This window comes from Pristis pectinata, chromosome 11, assembly GCF_009764475.1.
Source record: "Pristis pectinata isolate sPriPec2 chromosome 11, sPriPec2.1.pri, whole genome shotgun sequence".
Lineage (NCBI taxonomy): Eukaryota > Metazoa > Chordata > Chondrichthyes > Rhinopristiformes > Pristidae > Pristis > Pristis pectinata.
In genome coordinates, this window is record NC_067415.1 from 86,712,095 (window position 1) to 86,730,671 (window position 18,577).

At 47.4% G+C, this 18,577-nt stretch overlaps 1 protein-coding gene across 1 annotated transcript in view; it reads left to right on the plus strand.

Annotated features, from left to right (window-relative positions):
- The first annotated feature begins 7,289 nt into the window (after positions 1-7,289).
- LOC127576045 (uncharacterized) overlaps positions 7,290-18,577 on the plus strand; it is a 30,204-nt gene continuing 18,916 nt past the window's right edge. The window contains exon 1 of the mRNA XM_052026378.1: positions 7,290-7,492. Coding sequence (XP_051882338.1) covers positions 7,423-7,492 — 70 coding nt within the window. The 5' untranslated portion in view covers positions 7,290-7,422. The remainder of the gene's footprint in view (positions 7,493-18,577) is intronic.

Below are 18,577 nucleotides of genomic sequence, written 5' to 3' on the forward strand. Positions count from 1 at the left end.
CATCATTGTGTCAACCTACACACGCAACATGGACAAAATATGTACTACATACCATGACATAACATTTATAGTACAGAGCTTTCAATATACCACCTCTCTCACAGTGTGACCCCCCTCAGTACTGCCCCCCCACAGTACAACACTCCCTCAATAGCAACCCCCCAGTGTGACCCTCCCTCAGTACCACCCCTACCACAGTGTGACCCTCCCTCAGTACCGCCCCTCCCACAGTGTGACCCTCCCTCAGTACCGCCCCTCCCACAGTGTGACCCTCCCTCAGTACTACTCCTCCCACAGTGGGACACTCCCTCAGCACTGCCCCTTTTTTTCACAAAACGTTTATTCACTAAAAGCACTACAAAAAACACCCAACAGCAAATACAGCACATCTAATACAGAAAGAAACTAGGCAAAACTAATACCTGCGCAACACTACGCCCCCCCCCCCCCCACCGCAACACTGAATATGTTATATCAAAATCACATTGGTGTCGTCCACGACACACGCGATCCCCTGAGGGGTCAGTACCACCCCTCCCACAGTGTGACCCTCCCTCAGTACTGCCCCTCCCACAGTGTGACCCTCCCTCAGTACCCACCCTGCCACTTTTCTGAGTTTCCTGACCCAGTATTTGCAGCATTTCTGTCTTTATTTAATCCTGCACCAGGTCTGGGGTACGTTTGTTCAATGTCAGCTGAATATTTTCACTTTCAGGAGGCAGACCATTCTCAATATCACTTTCTGAATTCACAATCTTTCTGTTTGCTACCATCTCCTCAAAAAATTACATTTAGGAATCATGGATCATCCCTACATCTGAGGAATAAAACTCTCATCTGTCCTTTTTTGTACAAATATTAAATTAGGCTGTTCTATTTTACAGACACACAGATTTAAACCAGAATGGTTTAAATTAGGTGCGGAAGACAGACAGCATTCTCATGGTGTGCCTGGGCTGGTATCGATGGTCTGTCTTCAGCAAGCTGTACGTTCTCTGTGCTCTGGGTGGGGGGTGATCACTGGGTCAAATGAATGCTGTAAACGGGTGGTCAGGCGTGTTTAGTTAAGGAGGAAGGATATGTCATCGTACATGTGTGTGATTCTGAGCTAATGTATCTGTGCACTGCGTGTACAGGTATGTGTGCATAGAGATTGGCTGTATGTACATGTGCATGCATACATATACATGACATATATGTATCCATGTGTGCTGTGTATGATGAATCTATAATCAAGGAAAAAACACCTAGTCATTTAGAGAAGCTTAACGCAATCAAACCAAATCAACATAGTTTTATGAAAGGAAGATCCTGTTTGACAAATTTGCAGGAGGTCTCTGAGGACGTAACAAGCAGAGTTGACAGTTGTGGTGTGCAGGTCATGCCTGGGTTGTGAACACTCAGCTCACAGACACTCTGACACATGGACCACATCCTATAATATTATTAAATTCTAAAGTCTGACGTACAGACATACATTCATTCCCTTGAACAGCAGAACTAGTTCCCTCTCTCTCTCCACTTTCAGAAATTGTTCATCTTATCAGCCTTGTGTGTGTTTGCTGCCATTCAGCACAGTTCTGTGGTGATGTGGGCACCGTATCCAGTGACTTTTGTGTATTTCTGACAGGAACAAAATCGACAAGGACCCGTTGGTTACCCAGGGACGGCCTGTATTTACACCTCCAGAAGGCATCTGATGAGGTGCCACATGAAAGGCTGCTGAACAGGACAAGGGCTCGTGGTACTTGGGGTTGGGGTGTCAGCATGGATTGAAGACTGGTCACCGTGTAGAAGACAGAGTGGGAGTAACTGGGTCTTTTTCAGGCTGAATGGGTGTGACAAGTGGATCAGTTCCTGACCCTCAGTTACCTACCATCTCTGTTAATGACCTGGAGGAGAGGGCAGAGTGGAAGGTATCAGGTTTACCAATGGCTCAAGAATAGGTAGGAGGACAAGTTATGATGAGGATGAATGTACTCTGCAAAAGGATAGAGATCGTTGAGTGAATGGGTGAAAACCTGGCAAATGGAGCCTACTCTGGGGATGTGTGACGGCATACACCCATCCAGAGGGGATGCTGAGATGTTTCACTGGTGGGATAGTCTCAAATGAAGAGACAAAGTTACAATGGAGGCTGGATCACTGGACTGATTTAAAAAGGAAAGTAGATATATTTTTGCAAATCGCTGAATTGAGGAACTGGCTCAGAAGTGGAGATATGGTTTGGGGCAGATCAGCCATGATTACATTGAATAATGGGCTAGACTAGGGGGGCCAAATGGCCTACCTGCTCTGATTTACTTATATTCAATGATCAAATGTGTGCAGGTATGTAATTTGATTGTGGGTTATTTGCACAGCGTGTGTTTATGTGAGATGGGGTATAAAATTTTTGTTCATTGACCAGGACACAGCCAGCAAATAATTCGCCTTCCTAACTGCCCTTGAGACGGTGGTGGTGAGCAGTGCCTTGAACCAGACGTGTGTGAGTGTGTAATTATCCAGGAACCACAGGATGGTGATTAATTAATAATGATGTCCATATGGGTGTGAATGTGTGTGTGCATGCACAAGAATGTCTATGTATAACTGTAATGGTGTCTGTGGTGTATAGAACATAGAACACTACAGCACAGTACAGGACCTTCAGCCCACGATGTTGTACTGACATTTTATCCTGCTCTAAGATCTATCTATCCCTTCTCTCCCACATAGCCCTCCATTTCTCTATCATTCATGAGTCTATCTAAGAGTCTCTTAAATGTCCCTAATGTATCTGCCCCCACAACCTCTGCTGGCAGTGCATTCCACGCACCCACCACCCTCTGTGTAAAAGACTTACCTCTGACATCCCTCCTGTACGTTCCTCTAATCACTTTAAAATTATGCCCCTTTGTGTTAGCCATTGTCGCACTGGGAAAAGGTCTCTGACTGTCCACTCGATCTATGCCTCTTATCATCTTGTACACCTCTATCAAGTCACCTCTTGTGCTCCTCTCCAAAGTGAAGAGCCCCAGCTCGCTCAACCTATCCTTATAAGACATGCTCTCCCATCCAGGCAGCATCCTCTGCACCCTCTCTAAAGCTTCCACATCCTTCCTATAATGAGGCAACCAGAACTGAACACAATACTCTAAGTGTGGTCTAACCAGAGTGAACTCAATACCCCGACTAATGAAGGTCAACATGCCATATGCCTTCTTAACAATCCTGTTAACCTGTGCGGCAACCTTGAGGGATCTATGGACGTGGACCCCAAGATCCCTCTGTTCCCCCACACTGCCAAGAGTCCTGCCATTAAACTTGTATTCTGCCTTCAAATTGGATCTTCCAAAGTGTATCACTTCACACTTTTCTGGGTTGAACTCCATCTGCCACTTCTCAGCCCAGCTATGCATCCTATCAATGTCCTGTTGTAACCTACAGCAACCTTCTACACTATCCACAACACCACCAACCTTTGTATCATCAGCAAACTTACTAACCCACCCTTCCACATCCTCATCCAAGTCATTTATAAAAATCACAAAGAGCAGGGATCTCAGAACAGATCCCTGCAGAACACCACTGGTCACCGACCTCCAGGCAGAATACTCTCCTCCTACCACCACCCTCTGTCTTCCATGGGCGAGCCAATTCTGAATCCACACAGCCATGTTTCCCTGGATCCCATGCCTCCTGACTTTCTGAATGAGCCTTCCATGAGGGACCTTATCAAATGCCTTACTAAAATCCATGTACACCACATCCACTGCTCAACCTTCATCAATGTGCTTTGTCACATCCTCAAAGAATTCAATCAGGCTCGTGAGGCATGACCTGCCCCTCACAAAGCCATGCTGACTGTCCCTAATCAGTCTATGCTTCTCCAAATGCCCATAAATCCTGTCTCTAGGAATTTTTTTCCAGTAATTTTCCCACCACTGAAGTAAGACTCACTGGTCCGTAATTCCCAGGGTTATCCCTACTCCCTTTCTTGAACAAAGGAACAACATTTGCCACCCTCCAATCATCTGGCACTACTCCTGTGGCCAGTGAGGATGCAAAGATCCTCACCAAAGGTGCAACAATCTCTTCCCTCACTTCCCGTAATAACCTTAGATATATCCCGTCCAGCCCTGGTGACTTATCTATCCTAATGTTTTTCACAAATTCCAGCACATCCTCTTTCCTCACATCAACATGCCCGAGCGTATCAGCCTGTTGTACGCCATCCTCACAAATGTCAAAGTTTCTCTCACTGGTAAATACTGAAGCAAAGTATTCATTAAGGACCTCCCCTACCTCCTCCGACTCCAGGCACATGTTTCCTCTTTTATCCCTAATCCTATCCTCATTCTAGTCATCCTCCTATTCTTCACATACGTGTAGAATGCCTTGGGGTTTTCCTTAATCCTGCTTGCCGAGGCCTTCTCATGCCCCCTTCTAGCTCTCCTAAGTCCATTCTTGAGCTCCCTCCTGGCTACCTTGTAAACATCCAGAGCCCTGTCTGATCCTTGTCTTCTAAACCTTAGGTCAGCTTCTATCTTCCACTTGACAAGATATTCTACGTCTCTTGTCAACCATGATTCCTTCACTCTGCCACCCTTACCCTGCCTCAATGGGACAAACCTATCCAGAGCCCCATGCAAGTACTCCCTAAACAACCTCCACATTTCCATTGTGCACTTCCCAAGAACATCTGTTCCCAATTTATGCTCCCAAGTTCCTGTCTAATAGCATCATAATTCCCCTCCCCCAATTAAATACTTTCCCATATTATCTACTCCTATCCCTCTCCAAGGCTATGGTAAGGGTCAAGGAGTTATGGTCACTATCTCCAAAATGCTCTCCCACCGAGAGATCTGAAACCTGATCGGGCTCATTTCCTGGTACCAGGTTCAGTATGGCCTCTCCTCTAGTCGGCCTGTCCACATACTGTGTCAGGAATCCTTCCTGAACACACTGAACAAACTCTGCCCCATCTACGCCCTTTCTACTAAGGAGCTGCCAATCAATATTAGGGAAGTTGAAATCACCCATGACAATGACCCTGTTATTTTTGCACTTCTCCAAAATCTGCCTCTCAATCTGCTCCTCAGCGTCTCTGCTGCTACTGGGGGGTCTGTAGAATACGCCCAATAGAATGATCGCTCCCTTCCTGTTTCTGACTTCCACCCACACTGACTCAGTGGACAAGTTCTCCAGGACGTCCTCCCTTTCTACAGCTGTGACACTGTCCCTGATCAGCAAAGCCACTCCCCCACCTCTTTTACCTCCGTTCCTGCCCCATTTGAAACATCTAAACCCCAAAATATCTAACAGCCATTCCTGCCCTTGCGACAGTCAAGTGTCTATAATGGCCACCACGTCATAGTTCCACGTACTGACCCACACTCTAAGTTCATCAGCCTTTAAAGTAGACACACTTCAGCCCATCCAACTGACTGCAATTTTGCCCTTTCAACTGCCTATCCTTCCTCACAGTCTCTCTACACTCTGCATCTACTTGTACACTAAATGCACCATCCTCTGGCCTATCACTCTGGTTCCCATCCCCCTGCCGAACCAGTTTAAACTCTCCACAACAGCTCCAGCAAACCTGCCCGTAAGAATATTGGTCCCCCTCCAGTTCAGGTGTAACCCGTCCCTTTTGTACAGGTCGTACCTTCCCCAGAAGAGATCCCAGTAATCCACAAATCTGAAACCCTGCGCCCTGCACTGTACGTGTGGGTGAATAGTTGTTTCCATATGTTTATATACAATTGTGTATGTACAGATACTCTGATAATCCGCTGTTCGAATAGTTGGAACTTCCGATGGTTCGGCATTTGGCTCACCAGGTGTTTGCAGCACTCCCTTGAAACTTAACACCTTTGTTGGGAAATTTACAGGGTTTTACTTTATGTCTCTGTATGAATGTGTATGTGCGTGTGTCTATCTGAATAATGAATGTGTTTATATATCTGTGCGTCAGTGTATATATCTGCGTGTGTGTGTGTGTGTGTGTGTGTGCGCGCGCGTGTGTGTGTGCGCACGTGTGTGTGCATGTGTGTGTGTGTATTCCTGTGTGCGTGTTTATATCTTATAAAATATCTGTATTTCTCTACATACATCGTGTATATCTGAACACGTGTGTTTATCTGTGCAAGTGTGTTGATTGCATGACTGTGTGTGTTCGTGTGAGTGGTCTGTGTGTATGGGTGTTTGAGGGAAAGGCCATTGTCAGGCACAGCGATGGCTTTCAGCATATGCTTTGGATGTTACAGTTTGTGGTTACATATGTTCATTGTATCAGTGCAACTTTCCCTGCCGTGAGGTGAGGTGGAAAATGTGTGGGAGGTTGTAAACACGGGCTGTTTAGAATCAATGTGTGAACAACCAGCTTCAGTGTTACACAATACCTGGGCAGAGGCGATCACTGGCATGTCTGAATCATTCCTTAACACCATCAGTTCACCCCCACACAAAATAACCATCTTATCCTCAGTTCAACCACTTTCACTGGCAAACTGGACTGAGAAAGAATTTTAACCTGTTTCACTTTTAATCAAATGATGATAAGGATTTTTACTGAGTCTGATTTTATCTCATCAATCTATCATTGCAGGAAAATACATAAACAAGACACACACACACACACACACACACACACACACACACATCCATGTACATAGCTGTGTTGAACTGTACACTCACTACAAGGCACCAGGGTACAAGTCTAGCAGTGTGCTGTTATATTGCCCGTTCCTCCTCTCCTGACACAGGGTCTTCCCGGAATGGAATTTTGAAAGGAAATGAGTGGATGAAGGGAAACCTTCTCCCAGCAGGATAAGAGTCGTGGAGTTGTATAGCACAGAAACTGGCCCTTCATCCACCGTGTCTATGCCGACCATCATGCCTGTCTATACTATCTATTTAAGAAGACTTGTCCTTAACTCAAAAGCTAGCCTGCTGAGAGTGGGAGCCACTTCTTCACACCAAGGGAATCAGAAAAGTGTTGGGTTCCTGACAAAAGGTGGTCGATGATTTTAAATCAGAAAGCAGCCGAAGGTTCTATGAGAAGACATGAAGCAGGGAGCTTCTACACTTACTGACAGGCAGAATTAGTTTGGGCAGCAGAGAGAGCTGGAGAGTTTCCTAACTCACGAATAAACAGATCCTAATCACAATAAACAATCTGATTGCAAATATAATTTTAATCACAGACATCTAAAGCATATCAGTTTACACAACTAACCACAGAGCTACGTCACTTCTGGTGCTGGGAATGAACAGCTTGTTCACATGTTACTGGCAGTGGGTGCTGTACGACGTTAGGACCCAGAGGTCCCCCTGGATTTCGTGAGCAGCTTGCAGTAATCAGTGTGGAGAAGCCTTCATCCTCCTCGGGTCCCAGGACATCTGTTTAATGGGTGAATAATAGTTTATGGGAGAAAGATGTGGCTTGTAAAGACTCTCAAACATTTCCTTCTCGTTTCTTTGCTACCCTTCACTGTGCATTTACAAGGTAAGAAACTTCTTGTTGGGGGGGGAAAGTATGTTGCAGTCTGTTTAATAAGGAATACGCAGCATTTTTACTGGTGAATCAGGGCCACCAAACACACTATGTTCAGTAATCCTAAGTTTTAACACACATCAAAGTAAAACTTTGTCTATTTGGATTTATACTTTTTATTGTCAAAGTCAAGTCAAAGTTGAGTTTATTGTCAGATGCACAAGTCCGTGTGTGCACAGGTGCAACGAAAAACTTACTTGTGGCAGCATCACAGGTACAGAGCATCAGATAAGCAGTATTCACAAGAAAAACATAAATTAAACATAAAGTATACACAATTTACAAGAAGGAACACCATTAGAACAAAAAAAGCAAAGTCCATTTTAGCGCAAAGTGATCAAAGTGGTCACAGTGTTGCTGTACTGAGGTAGTGATCAGGGTTGTGCAGGTTGGTTCAAGAACCGAATGGTTGAAGGGAAGTAGCTGTTCCTGAACCTGGTGGTATGGGACTTCAGACTTCTGTACCTCCTGCCCTACGGTAGTGCTATGGGTGACTTTCACCCTCTTAGCGGCCGGTTTTGCTAAAGGTTTCAGCCGTGTTGAGGTTCCCCAGAACCCTGCCTGATCTTCAACACCTTGTTTTTTATGCCGTGTTCTTTCTTTGGTTGGTTACAGTCAGTACTTTTTTATATTAACTCGTTACCTTTAGAATTGATTTATAGAAAGAATGAAATGGATCCAGCTGTGTGATTGCAGTCAGGATGAAACATGTTGAGAAAGCTGAGCCCGGCCAATGTCCTCGTCAGCTGTGGATTTGACGGAGAGCTGATGGTCAGTCCAATCATTCATTGTATTCACTGCCTTTAGAGTCATTGATTCCATGGCAGTAGACAAGGCCATTGGCTCATCAGCCAGTCTCCAGACTATCCCACCCCTACTGTATCCCTATGGGCCACTGAACTTCTCCTTTTCTGTGTCTATCAGTTCCCTTTTGGAAGTCCCTGTTGAATCCACTCCCACCGCCCTTTCAGGCAGAACTTCCCAGATCACAGCAACTGGCTGCGTCGAAACACTCCCCTCCTCCCCCCCCCCCCGGTTCTTCTGCCGACCCCTTTCACTCCATGTCCCCTGGTCACCCACCTTTCTACTCCTGGAAATGTCTTATTTTCTCTATCAGACCCCCTCCTGACTGTCAAGGCCTCCACTAAATCTCCCCTTAGCCATCTCTGAAGAACATCACCTCCAGAACCAATCTGATAAAATCCCCCCCACTCCCTGTCCAGTACATGAGCTGTAAGAAAAATTCCAAGCACTTGTTGACTGCTGGTGACAGGGAAAGAAATCCAGCTTCTTCAGTCAGGCTGAAGAGTTCTCAGCAGCAAAGGGAAAGAAGGATTTTGGCAGAAATACTTTCACAAAAAGGACTCACAACAAGGCCGAGAGAGGCAGAGACTGAAGCTTCATTTAAGTAAGAATTAGATCAGTATTTCAGAGGAAGGGTGCTGCAGACAGGGGTCAGATTTGTCAGACTCGGTTAAAGAGAGAACACGGTGAGTTGAATGGCCTTCGGCCTTGCTGTAGTTTTGCTGATTCAGTGAAGCACTTAGAATCTGCTACTGAACACCCACCAGAAACTGTCACTCCTCACACATTGAACATCACCCACTGAACCTGGATGGGAACCTAGTGAGACATAACGAGGCACAAGCCCCTTTCAATGTGTCCCGGAGGTAAATTAATCATTTCTGAGACGCACCATCGGCTGTAAACATCCTGACTTCCACTTACTGCTAATTTCCAAATGATCAGATCTTGGGATTTCAAAATCTTGTTATCCCCAGGTTAGTTGTCTGGGCATTTCTGCAGTTCAGTTTTAATACTGATTCATACATTGAGAGCAAAGAAATAGAGTCATAGAGTCATACAGCACGGAAGCAGGGCCTTCGGCCCAGCCTGTCCATGCCGACCAAGATGCCCATCTAAACCAATCCCATTTGCCCACATTTGGCCCATATCCCCCTAACCCTTTCTTATCAATGTACCTGTCCAAGTTTCTTTAAATTGTTGTTATTGTACCTGCCTCAACCACTTCCTCTGGCAGCTCGTTCCTTATACGGACCACTCTCTGTGTGAAGATTGTCCTTCAGGTCCCTTTTAAACCTTCTCCCTCTCACCTTAAACCTGAGCCCTCTAGTTCTTGGTTCCCCAACCCTGGGAGAAGACTGAGTGCACTCACCCTATATATACCCCTCATGGTTTTACATAGCTCAGTCTCCCATGTTCCAAGGAGTAAAGTCCCAACCTCTCCCTGTAACTCAGTCCAGGCAACATTCTCACAAATATTCTTTACACTCTTTCCAGTTTAATGACATCTTTCCTATAACAGGGTGACCAAACCTGAACACAATATTCCAACTGCGGCTTCACCAACGTCTTGTACAATCGCAACATAACCTCCTATACTCAAAGTTCTGACTGATGAAGGCCAGCGTACCCAAAGCCTTCACCCTGTCTGCCTGTGACTCCGCTTTCAGGGAACCATATACTTGTACTCCTAAGTCCCTCTGTTCTACAACACTGCCCTGGGCCCTACCCTTCACTGTGAAAGTTCTACCCTGGTGAACAGTTTACAGTCCTCATGAGAAGGAGGTCTCTCTCAGTTTTGAAAACGATGTTAGGTTTCCAAGTGACATTTGTTAAGTCTTGTCTTTGCTGCTGTTTACACAAACAATAGTTAATGATGCTACACAGTTAATGTAATTAATACAAATATATTGTCACCACCACTTACAACAATGGGCAGCCCCACTGTTTGCCAGTTACAGAGCAACAGTTTGTAATGAGGCTGATTCAGTCTTTGAGGTGAACAGAACACGGTGATTAGGTAATTAAGAAAGTACACAGGACGGGCAGCACTGGAAGCAGAAGTATCTTACACAGAAGTTCTGTTCAAGTGCCAATCATTAGACTGGCTCCATTTGAAGAACTGAGCCTATTTCCAGGCTCCACACTTCCGGAAATGTCAAGTCCTGGGAGGAGAGGTTCTCAAAGTCACAGTCAAGGTTATTGTCATCTGCACAAGTCCAGGTACACACCTACCTGCAGCAGCATCACAGGTACATAGCATCAGATAAGCAGCATTCCCAAGATAAACATAAATTAAACATAAAATATACACAATTTTTACAAGAAAGAACACAATTAGAACAAAAACAAAGTGCATTTGAGTGCAAAGTGACCAAAGTGGTCCCAGTGTTGCTGTACTGAGGTAGTGATTAGGGTTGTGTCAGTTGAAGGGAAGGAGCTGTTCCTGAACCTGGTGGTGTGGGACTTCAGGCTTCTGTACCTCCTGCCCGATGGGAGCTGCTAGAAGATGGCATGGCCCGGATGGTGGCGATCTTGGTTAGGGTTAGGATTAGGTTGTGAGTTAGCAGGCAGTGGGAAAATTATCCCTCTTGTGTTCATTGATCTCATTACTGGAGACTCAGTCTCACTGGACCCTGCCACTTTGATTTGGCTCACGAGTTCATTAACCTGGTCTCGTTCCACTCGCCTTTATTGCGACCTGTGCCTTATTCCAGACTCCATATCTTAATATGGTGGGAAATTTTGTTTGTGGAGGGTTTTTCTATGTGGGGGTGTTGGCAAGGGTTAGTCGTGGAGTTGGCAAGGGTTAGTCGAGGTGTTGGCTAGGATTAGTCGGGGAGTTACGGTTAGGGTTAGGGTCCGGATGATGGATGTTTTCCAGAATGGAATCAGTCTTCAGCTCTGTAGAGAAGATGTCCTGTTCTCACTAGAGCAGCAGACTTCAGGAGATGTAATTAAGCCATTCAGAGTAATGAAGGGCTCTGACAGAACAGGGCATGGTGACCATTTGTTCTGACAAGTTGGTCATTAGCCTGAGTTAATAGACTTAATATAACTGGGAAACTCGAAGAAAGATGAGGCACAACTGTGGTAAGGACTGGAGCTACATATCTGAGAAATCCGGGCGTGTAGTGGAAGAGGATGAATTGGTTGGGGAAAGAGATAGGGGTTGGGACCAAAGGGACCAAGAGTCACAGTGGAGTATTGTGTACAGCCCTGGCGCCCTGTTATAGAAAAGATGTCATTAACCAGGAAAGAGAGCAAAAAAACATTTATGAAAATGTTGCTCAGACTGAAGGACCTGAGTCACCATGTGTTGAAAGGCTCTCGTTATGTTGCGTGATCAATGGTCATGGCTCTCTCTAAACTTTGCTCGTTTAAAACCCTCTACGGATTTCTGCAGCCTCAGGCACTGCTTCTGGTGTTTGTGGGGAGTCCTGAGGATGGAACACTGCTTCTCTGACAACTCGCTGCTCAGAGAGATTTCTCAAATACGTTCATTACTTTGCTCTTTTATTGCTCTGTATTTAACTGGAAAACAATGTTACCAGCAACAACGTCACTATGAAGAGCGGCTCCTTCGATGGTTGATAACAAAGGGTTACATCCTGGGTAGGGAGAAGGCAGCACAAACGAGAGGGCACAGTACTGAAAGGGGAATAAGAACAGACAGATGAGGGTATATACATCGTTGAAAGTGGGTCAGTTGAGAGAGTGTTACAAAAGCTTACAGCGCCTGGACTTTATACATAGCAGCTTAGAGTGCCAGAGTAAGGAAGTCAAGATGGACTCTGTAAACATGGCTTCAACCACGACTGGAGGGAACTGCAGGAGGCTGTGCTGCACTTCACTCTGGGCCTGGTGAATCAAGGGATATGGAGATAGGGCCAGAACGTCAGCCAGGATCTGTGAATACTGGGCAGACGAGGGGCTGAATGGCCTATCCTACTCATGCCCTTATGTAGGAAGCACACACAGATTGCACGCCGATCCCTCAAACAGCAACACACAATCAGCAGATCTGCTGTAGACATTAAATGCCACCGAGGATGCTGGGCAGGATCTCCCTGCCGCCAATGTCACGGCAACACTTACACCCATCTGAGAGGGCAGAAGGTCCTCAGTTTGACATCACCTCTGAAGGACAATACCTCCAACAGTGCAGCGTTCCCTCAACGCTGCTCCAGGTGTGTCGGGCTGGCTTTGGGTGCTCAGTGTTTCACAGTGAAACCTGAAGCCAGAGGTGAGAGGGCTGCCCGTGACCCCACTGGTAAGCTCCTCGGTACCCAGGGCAATTCCAGTTTGACAGTTCTGACCTTGTATCTGAAGAAGCACAAATACAACTTGACAATGACTGAGTGACTGAGCTCTAGCCCTGGAAGGGAAAGCACAATGTATCCATAGGGTGACCATCTCTCCTGGGACAGTCCCGGTCTGCAAGGATCACTGAGGAAACTTCAGAACACTGCTGTCAGCAAGGGTCAGCACAGCTAGTAGAATTCCTGCCTCACAGCTTCAGATACCTGGGTTCCATCCTGACATTGGGTACTGTGTGGAGTTTGCACGTTCTCCCCGTGACCCCATGGGTTTCCTCCAGGTGCTCCGGTTTCCTCCAACATCCCAACGAGGTGCAGGTTGGTAGGTAACTAGTGTAACTGGTCCCTGGTGTGTAGGTGAGGGGTAGAATCTGGGGGCAGTTGATGGGAATGTGGGAGAATGAAATGGTTCTTGGTGGGCAGTGCAGGCTGTGTGGGCCGAAGGGCCTGTTCCTGTGCTGTGTCTCTGAGTCTATGACTCTAAGTAACATTTCAGGGACATTAAGGAGTCAGGTGTTTCCATTACACCTTCTTGTATCGTTTACAAAGGTTTTGTACTGGGGAAAAGAGTTGTTTTGACTGATAGTCGAGAACTATCCAATCAACTTCCAGCTACTTTGGAAAGGCAGTGCTGAATGTGGATGGACGTGTTAGCAACCAATGGTTGGTGAGGTGGGGTGGGACTGTGGATGGTCTCTCCAGGGACTGGTGGGAATATGGCTGACAACCCTAATCCAGGTTCCAACACTGCTGGGTTTCCCAGAATGAAGAGGGTTTGAACCAGGTACGTTGGTGCTGTGCCTTTCACTGGAAAGGAAGCTGCAGAGTGTGACTAGGGCACTGGGCGCTGACTGACACCTTCACCTCAGGAAATCTTTAAGACGATGTGTGGCAGGTTATTACTTCAAAGGTGTTTGCATTCGGAACCAGAGAAATGAACACACTAACGGTCCCCGTCAGGTTGAAGCCTGACAGTTACAGAGGTAGTGTGTGAAATCTCCAGTAAACAACAAGACCAAAGAACCATCGTTAAACCCACCGCATTGTGCCTCCAGCTGTTGATCTGACCCCAGGGTCACACCTTGAGGGAGTTCAACAAATGATCCAAAGGAGCCCACAAAACAAATGATATGTGAAACTCCTCACCGTCACTTTCTGACTGTGAGAGCTGGCTGTGCATAGACTGACCATGCCATTTCCTACATTACAGCAGTAACAACACTTCAAAAATCTTTCACTGCCTGGGATGTCCTGTGCTTGGGGAAGATACTTTCACTGCCTGGGATGTCCTGTGCTTGGGGAAGATACTTTCACTGCCTGGGATGTCCTGTGCTTGGGGAAGATACTTTCACTGCCTGGGATGTCCTGTGCTTGGGGAAGATACTTTCACTGCCTGGGATGTCCTGTGCTTGGGGAAGACACTTTCACTGCCTGGATGTCCTGTGCCCATCCAGTGAGCCAAAGGTCCGTCTCTCCCATCCTCCCACGCCCTGCTACCTTCTCTCCATGGGATACCGCAGCAAACGGTATTGGAAGCTCAGCAGGTCAGACAGCCTCCATGGAGGGAGACACAGTGTGAGTGTGTCAGGGTGATCACCCCAAGAGCTGGAGGAAGCAAAAGATAGAACCGGTTAAAGAACTGGATAAGTGGGCTGGCCCCAAGATATCCCAAAGTCTGCTCACAGCCTCAGACATGGAGTGTCGACACCTACAAGCAGCAAGACCAGGGCAACATTCCCACCTTCGACATTTGCTCGTACTTTCAATGCCAAATCAACCGAGGGCTCACCGCTGCCCGAAAGTATAATCAGACCACCACATATATGACGGCTCAGAGGCTGGCGATCTAGGAGAGAGGGACCCACCTCCTGACACCCAAGGCCCTTCCACCATCTACAAGACACCATCTTCTCCACTTGCCTGGACAAGTGCAGCTGCAACAGTTCTCAAGAAGCTCAACATCTTGAGGACAAAGCAGCCCATTTGCTACCCTGAACACTCCCTCGCTCCACCACCAGCACACAGTGACTGTAGTGTGCACCACCCACACAATACACTGCAGTTACACACCCAGGTTACTCCGACAGCACCTCCCAAATCCACCACCCCTCCCACCAAGGACAAGGCAGCAGCTCAGGGGGACAACCACCACCTGTAGGCTGCCCTCTGCACACCATCCAAACTGGGAAGTACATTCCTCCATTGTCATTTGCTCTAAACTCTGAATTGCAAACCAACAGTGTGACCCTCCCTCAGTACCGCCACCCCCCCCACAGTGATACTACCTCAGTACTGCCCCTCCCTCAGTGTGCCCCTCCCTCAGTACTGCCCCTCCCACAGTGTGCCCCTCCCTCAGTACTGCCCATCCCACGGTGTGACCCTCCCTTAGTACTGTCCCTTTTTTTTAATAATAAACGTTTATTCACTAAAAGCACTACAAAAGACAACCAGTGTCAATACATGACTTCTAATACAGAAAAGAAGAAACTACACAACGACATACTATGGTAGAGAATGCAAACTAAATACTACCGAAACACACACGCAACTCCACACCCGTCAACGCGACACTTCAAATAAGAATCGCGTCCGTACCGTCCACGACACACGTGATCCCCTGAGGGGCCCACCGAGCGCGGAACTCAGCTAGGGTGCCCGCGGAAACCGCGTGCTCCCTCTCTAGACGCACCCGCGCGCGCACGTAAGCACGGAAGACGGGCAGGCAGGCCGACCTGCCGGGACCCTCGGCCGCCTGCTGACGCGTCCCGATCAGTACTGCCCCTCCCTCAGTGTGACCCTCCCTCAGTACCACCCATCCCACAGTATGGCACTCCCTCAGCACTGCCTCCCACCTAACCCCTGGTTTAACTCCATTTACCCCCATGAGCCGAGGGCAAGAGTGGAGAACCAGTTATGGACTCGATGCCTGGAGGAGGTGGTTTAACCATGAACCTCTGACTCGGAGTGAATGTGATGACAGCCAGACTGGAAAAAACTGGAACAAGATACAAACTGCTGGAGGAACTCAGTGGGTCAGGCAGCATCCGTGGAGGCAGAGGGACGGTTGATGTTTCAGGCTGAGACTCTCCATTGTATCATGGTGCAAAACATCGCCCATCCCTCTGCCTCCACAGATGCTGCCTGACCCGCTGAGTTCCTCCAGCAGCTGTTTTTTACTTCCCTCAACCATTGTCAGGTATTGAAACTCACACCTTGCTCACCATTTCTTGGGGCTCTTGTACTGCGATCGTGGTCCATGTGAACCTTTCTGAGAGTCAAGGCTGCTGTTCTGGAACCAGATGTCCCCACAATCTCTCTGATGAATCGCTGTCGACCTGCCTGTGGTCTCAACCTCCTGCACTGGCATGCTTCACAGAGTGTGTGCTCTTTCAGCTCCCCGCCTCCCTCCTTCCTTCATCCTGTTGGGACCAGACTCAGACAACCAATGTCCATAGCTCGGAAGAAACTCTACAGATTCGGTGGCTCGTGGTTAGCGCAGGTCTGTCCAGTGTGACATGTCTCTGTAGAGCCTCTGTCACTGGACACCCTGATCTCTCTGCCTCCCTGTTTGATGCTGGATGATGAGAAGATAGGAAGTGATGTTTGGTTCCACCTCATTTCCCAAATGGCTCCAACTGTATTGAGGGGAATTATGGTCCAGTGTTCTGATACAACCTCCTTGGGAAGACCATCTGTCACAGATGGAGTTACAGTGTGTTCAGTGCTGGTGTGTGACTTCACGTCGTTCACTTCATTCCACTTTGATGGGCTGCCTACCAACCCTGGGAAGTTGTGACACATCTCACACCGGTCTGTGTGGGCACCTGGAATGGTTCATGTGCCACTTCCTCGCCTGGAGTCAGGCCGCAATAGCTGTGATTGGTGGGCTCTACACTCGCTGCTTGCTCTTCCAGTTGCGTCTCTACACTGGGTCAGTAGACGGAGCCGTGAGCTCCTGTCTTCATGTTAACAACCCCCCGATGCTCTCATCAGTCTGCTTCACTGCTCTTTAGGTTTAACTACCCTGTGGCCCCGTCTGATGCAGTCTGACGTGAGGACAGCTTGTAACATCTGTGATGGAAAGGCCCCATACTGCCATCCAGTTGTGCGACCATCAGTCCTGCCACTCAACGGTTATCATATATTCACTCCAACGTTGGATCTTCCTGTGTCTGTTTCGCCACCCCTACCGGTGCCACCAGGAATATCGCCCTGCTCCATCTCTTTCCCCAGTGGGAAGCTTCTTCATGCACCCACTGCGGTGTCCGTCTGGACACTCGATACTCAATGTCGCCATCTCATTGCAGAGGCAGGTGGTCACTCCTGAATCCTTGAGGCTGCCATTGTGGGAATCACGGACATAAATCCCAGAATGGCCACAAGGATTTGTGAGGAGTGACCAGTGTGGGTGTGTGACGGGACTGAATGAAACTTTTCATCCCAAATATGATCCCCAGTTCTTCCTCCTCGAACTGGATGTAGTCTCTCTTGTTCTTTGTTAGCCTGCTGGATACAGAGGACTTAGCCACATTGTTAATGTTGTCGTTTATCTGCCCCAGTTCCATAACTGGGGGCATCACACACACACAGGAATGGACTGATCAACAAGACTTCTTTTACTGAGGTAGCTTTCCCTCTGCGCTTCCTAATCCCCACCGCCTGACTCCATCTCCCTTCAGTACCACTGTGAGGTCTGGCAGAAACCAAGCTTGGTGCCCAGGAACTATGGACATCCAGTGACATTCTCACCTGGACAGTCTCTCTGACCTTCTCCTTGACCAGCTGTGGGCAGATGGTGTCCACCCTCAGGTACAAGTAAACCGTCTCTGCACAGAAGTGTACTTACTGCTCTGGAATTCACACTGTGTTCCTGGAGCCTCCTGAAACTCTTTGTATTTTGGCATTCCCTCCTCCATAGCAGTTGCAATCAGAACCTTTCCTCGGCTGCAGACACACCATTGGACCCTTCTATCAGCCTGTCTATGGTGGTCACCACACCACAAGGCAGTTTGACATATGCATTAAACCTGTGATGGGAGCTGATTGCTTGAAAATGCTTCCTTTCTTAATCCATGTTTGATTGTGCATGGGACGGTCCAACTAGGTAAATCCCTTGACCCAATTTAGGTTGCAGGTCCTGTGGTGGTGACGGTGGAACAGGATTGCTCGTTGCCCTTGGCTTGGTGTCAACGTAGAGTCCGCTCAAAGCCAACCGGTCTCACCTGTTCTGTAAAGTGTTTGGGGAAAAGCAAGAAGTCTGTCCATTAACAGCTACTTCACTGATCATTGCACTGCAGAGAGTGCGCGGACTTACAGAGCAATGGGCTTGGACCAGTAATCTAAAGGTCAAGAGTTCAAATGCCAATGGACAGGGGCTTGAACTGAATTCAATGAAGCCAGCACTCTGTCCATTGAAACTGGTGTGTGTGTGCATTTGGGAATTTGAGCACCAGGACGCTCTAGGTCTGAGTGTTCCTTCTGGATCTAAAGATTAATCTCCTGGATATTCCTGTGAACAAACTGAGTGAAATAACCATTGATCATTTGAAGGAATTGTATGTTTCTTCACTCTCTGTGCAGGATGGGAACTTGTTGGAGGATCAATAAAGTTTGTCTTTGATTTACAGTCAAGAATCATCCAATTTGTAAAAAAAGACCTGCTTTCTAATTGGCTGTGAGCAAGCAGTGGTCATGAGGATGGACGTCTGGCTTCCAGTGTGCGACAATGAGGGTCAAGTAGTTGCAGTGATGTAGAGTACAGCATTAAACAGGAAACTAGAGGTGCATGCAATAAGGGTACAGGTGTAATTGTGGGTGATTTCTACCTACACATAGATTGGGCAAATCAAGATTGGACCCACAGTAATATTCTATCTTATAAGATAAGATCCTTATTAGTCACATGTACATCGAA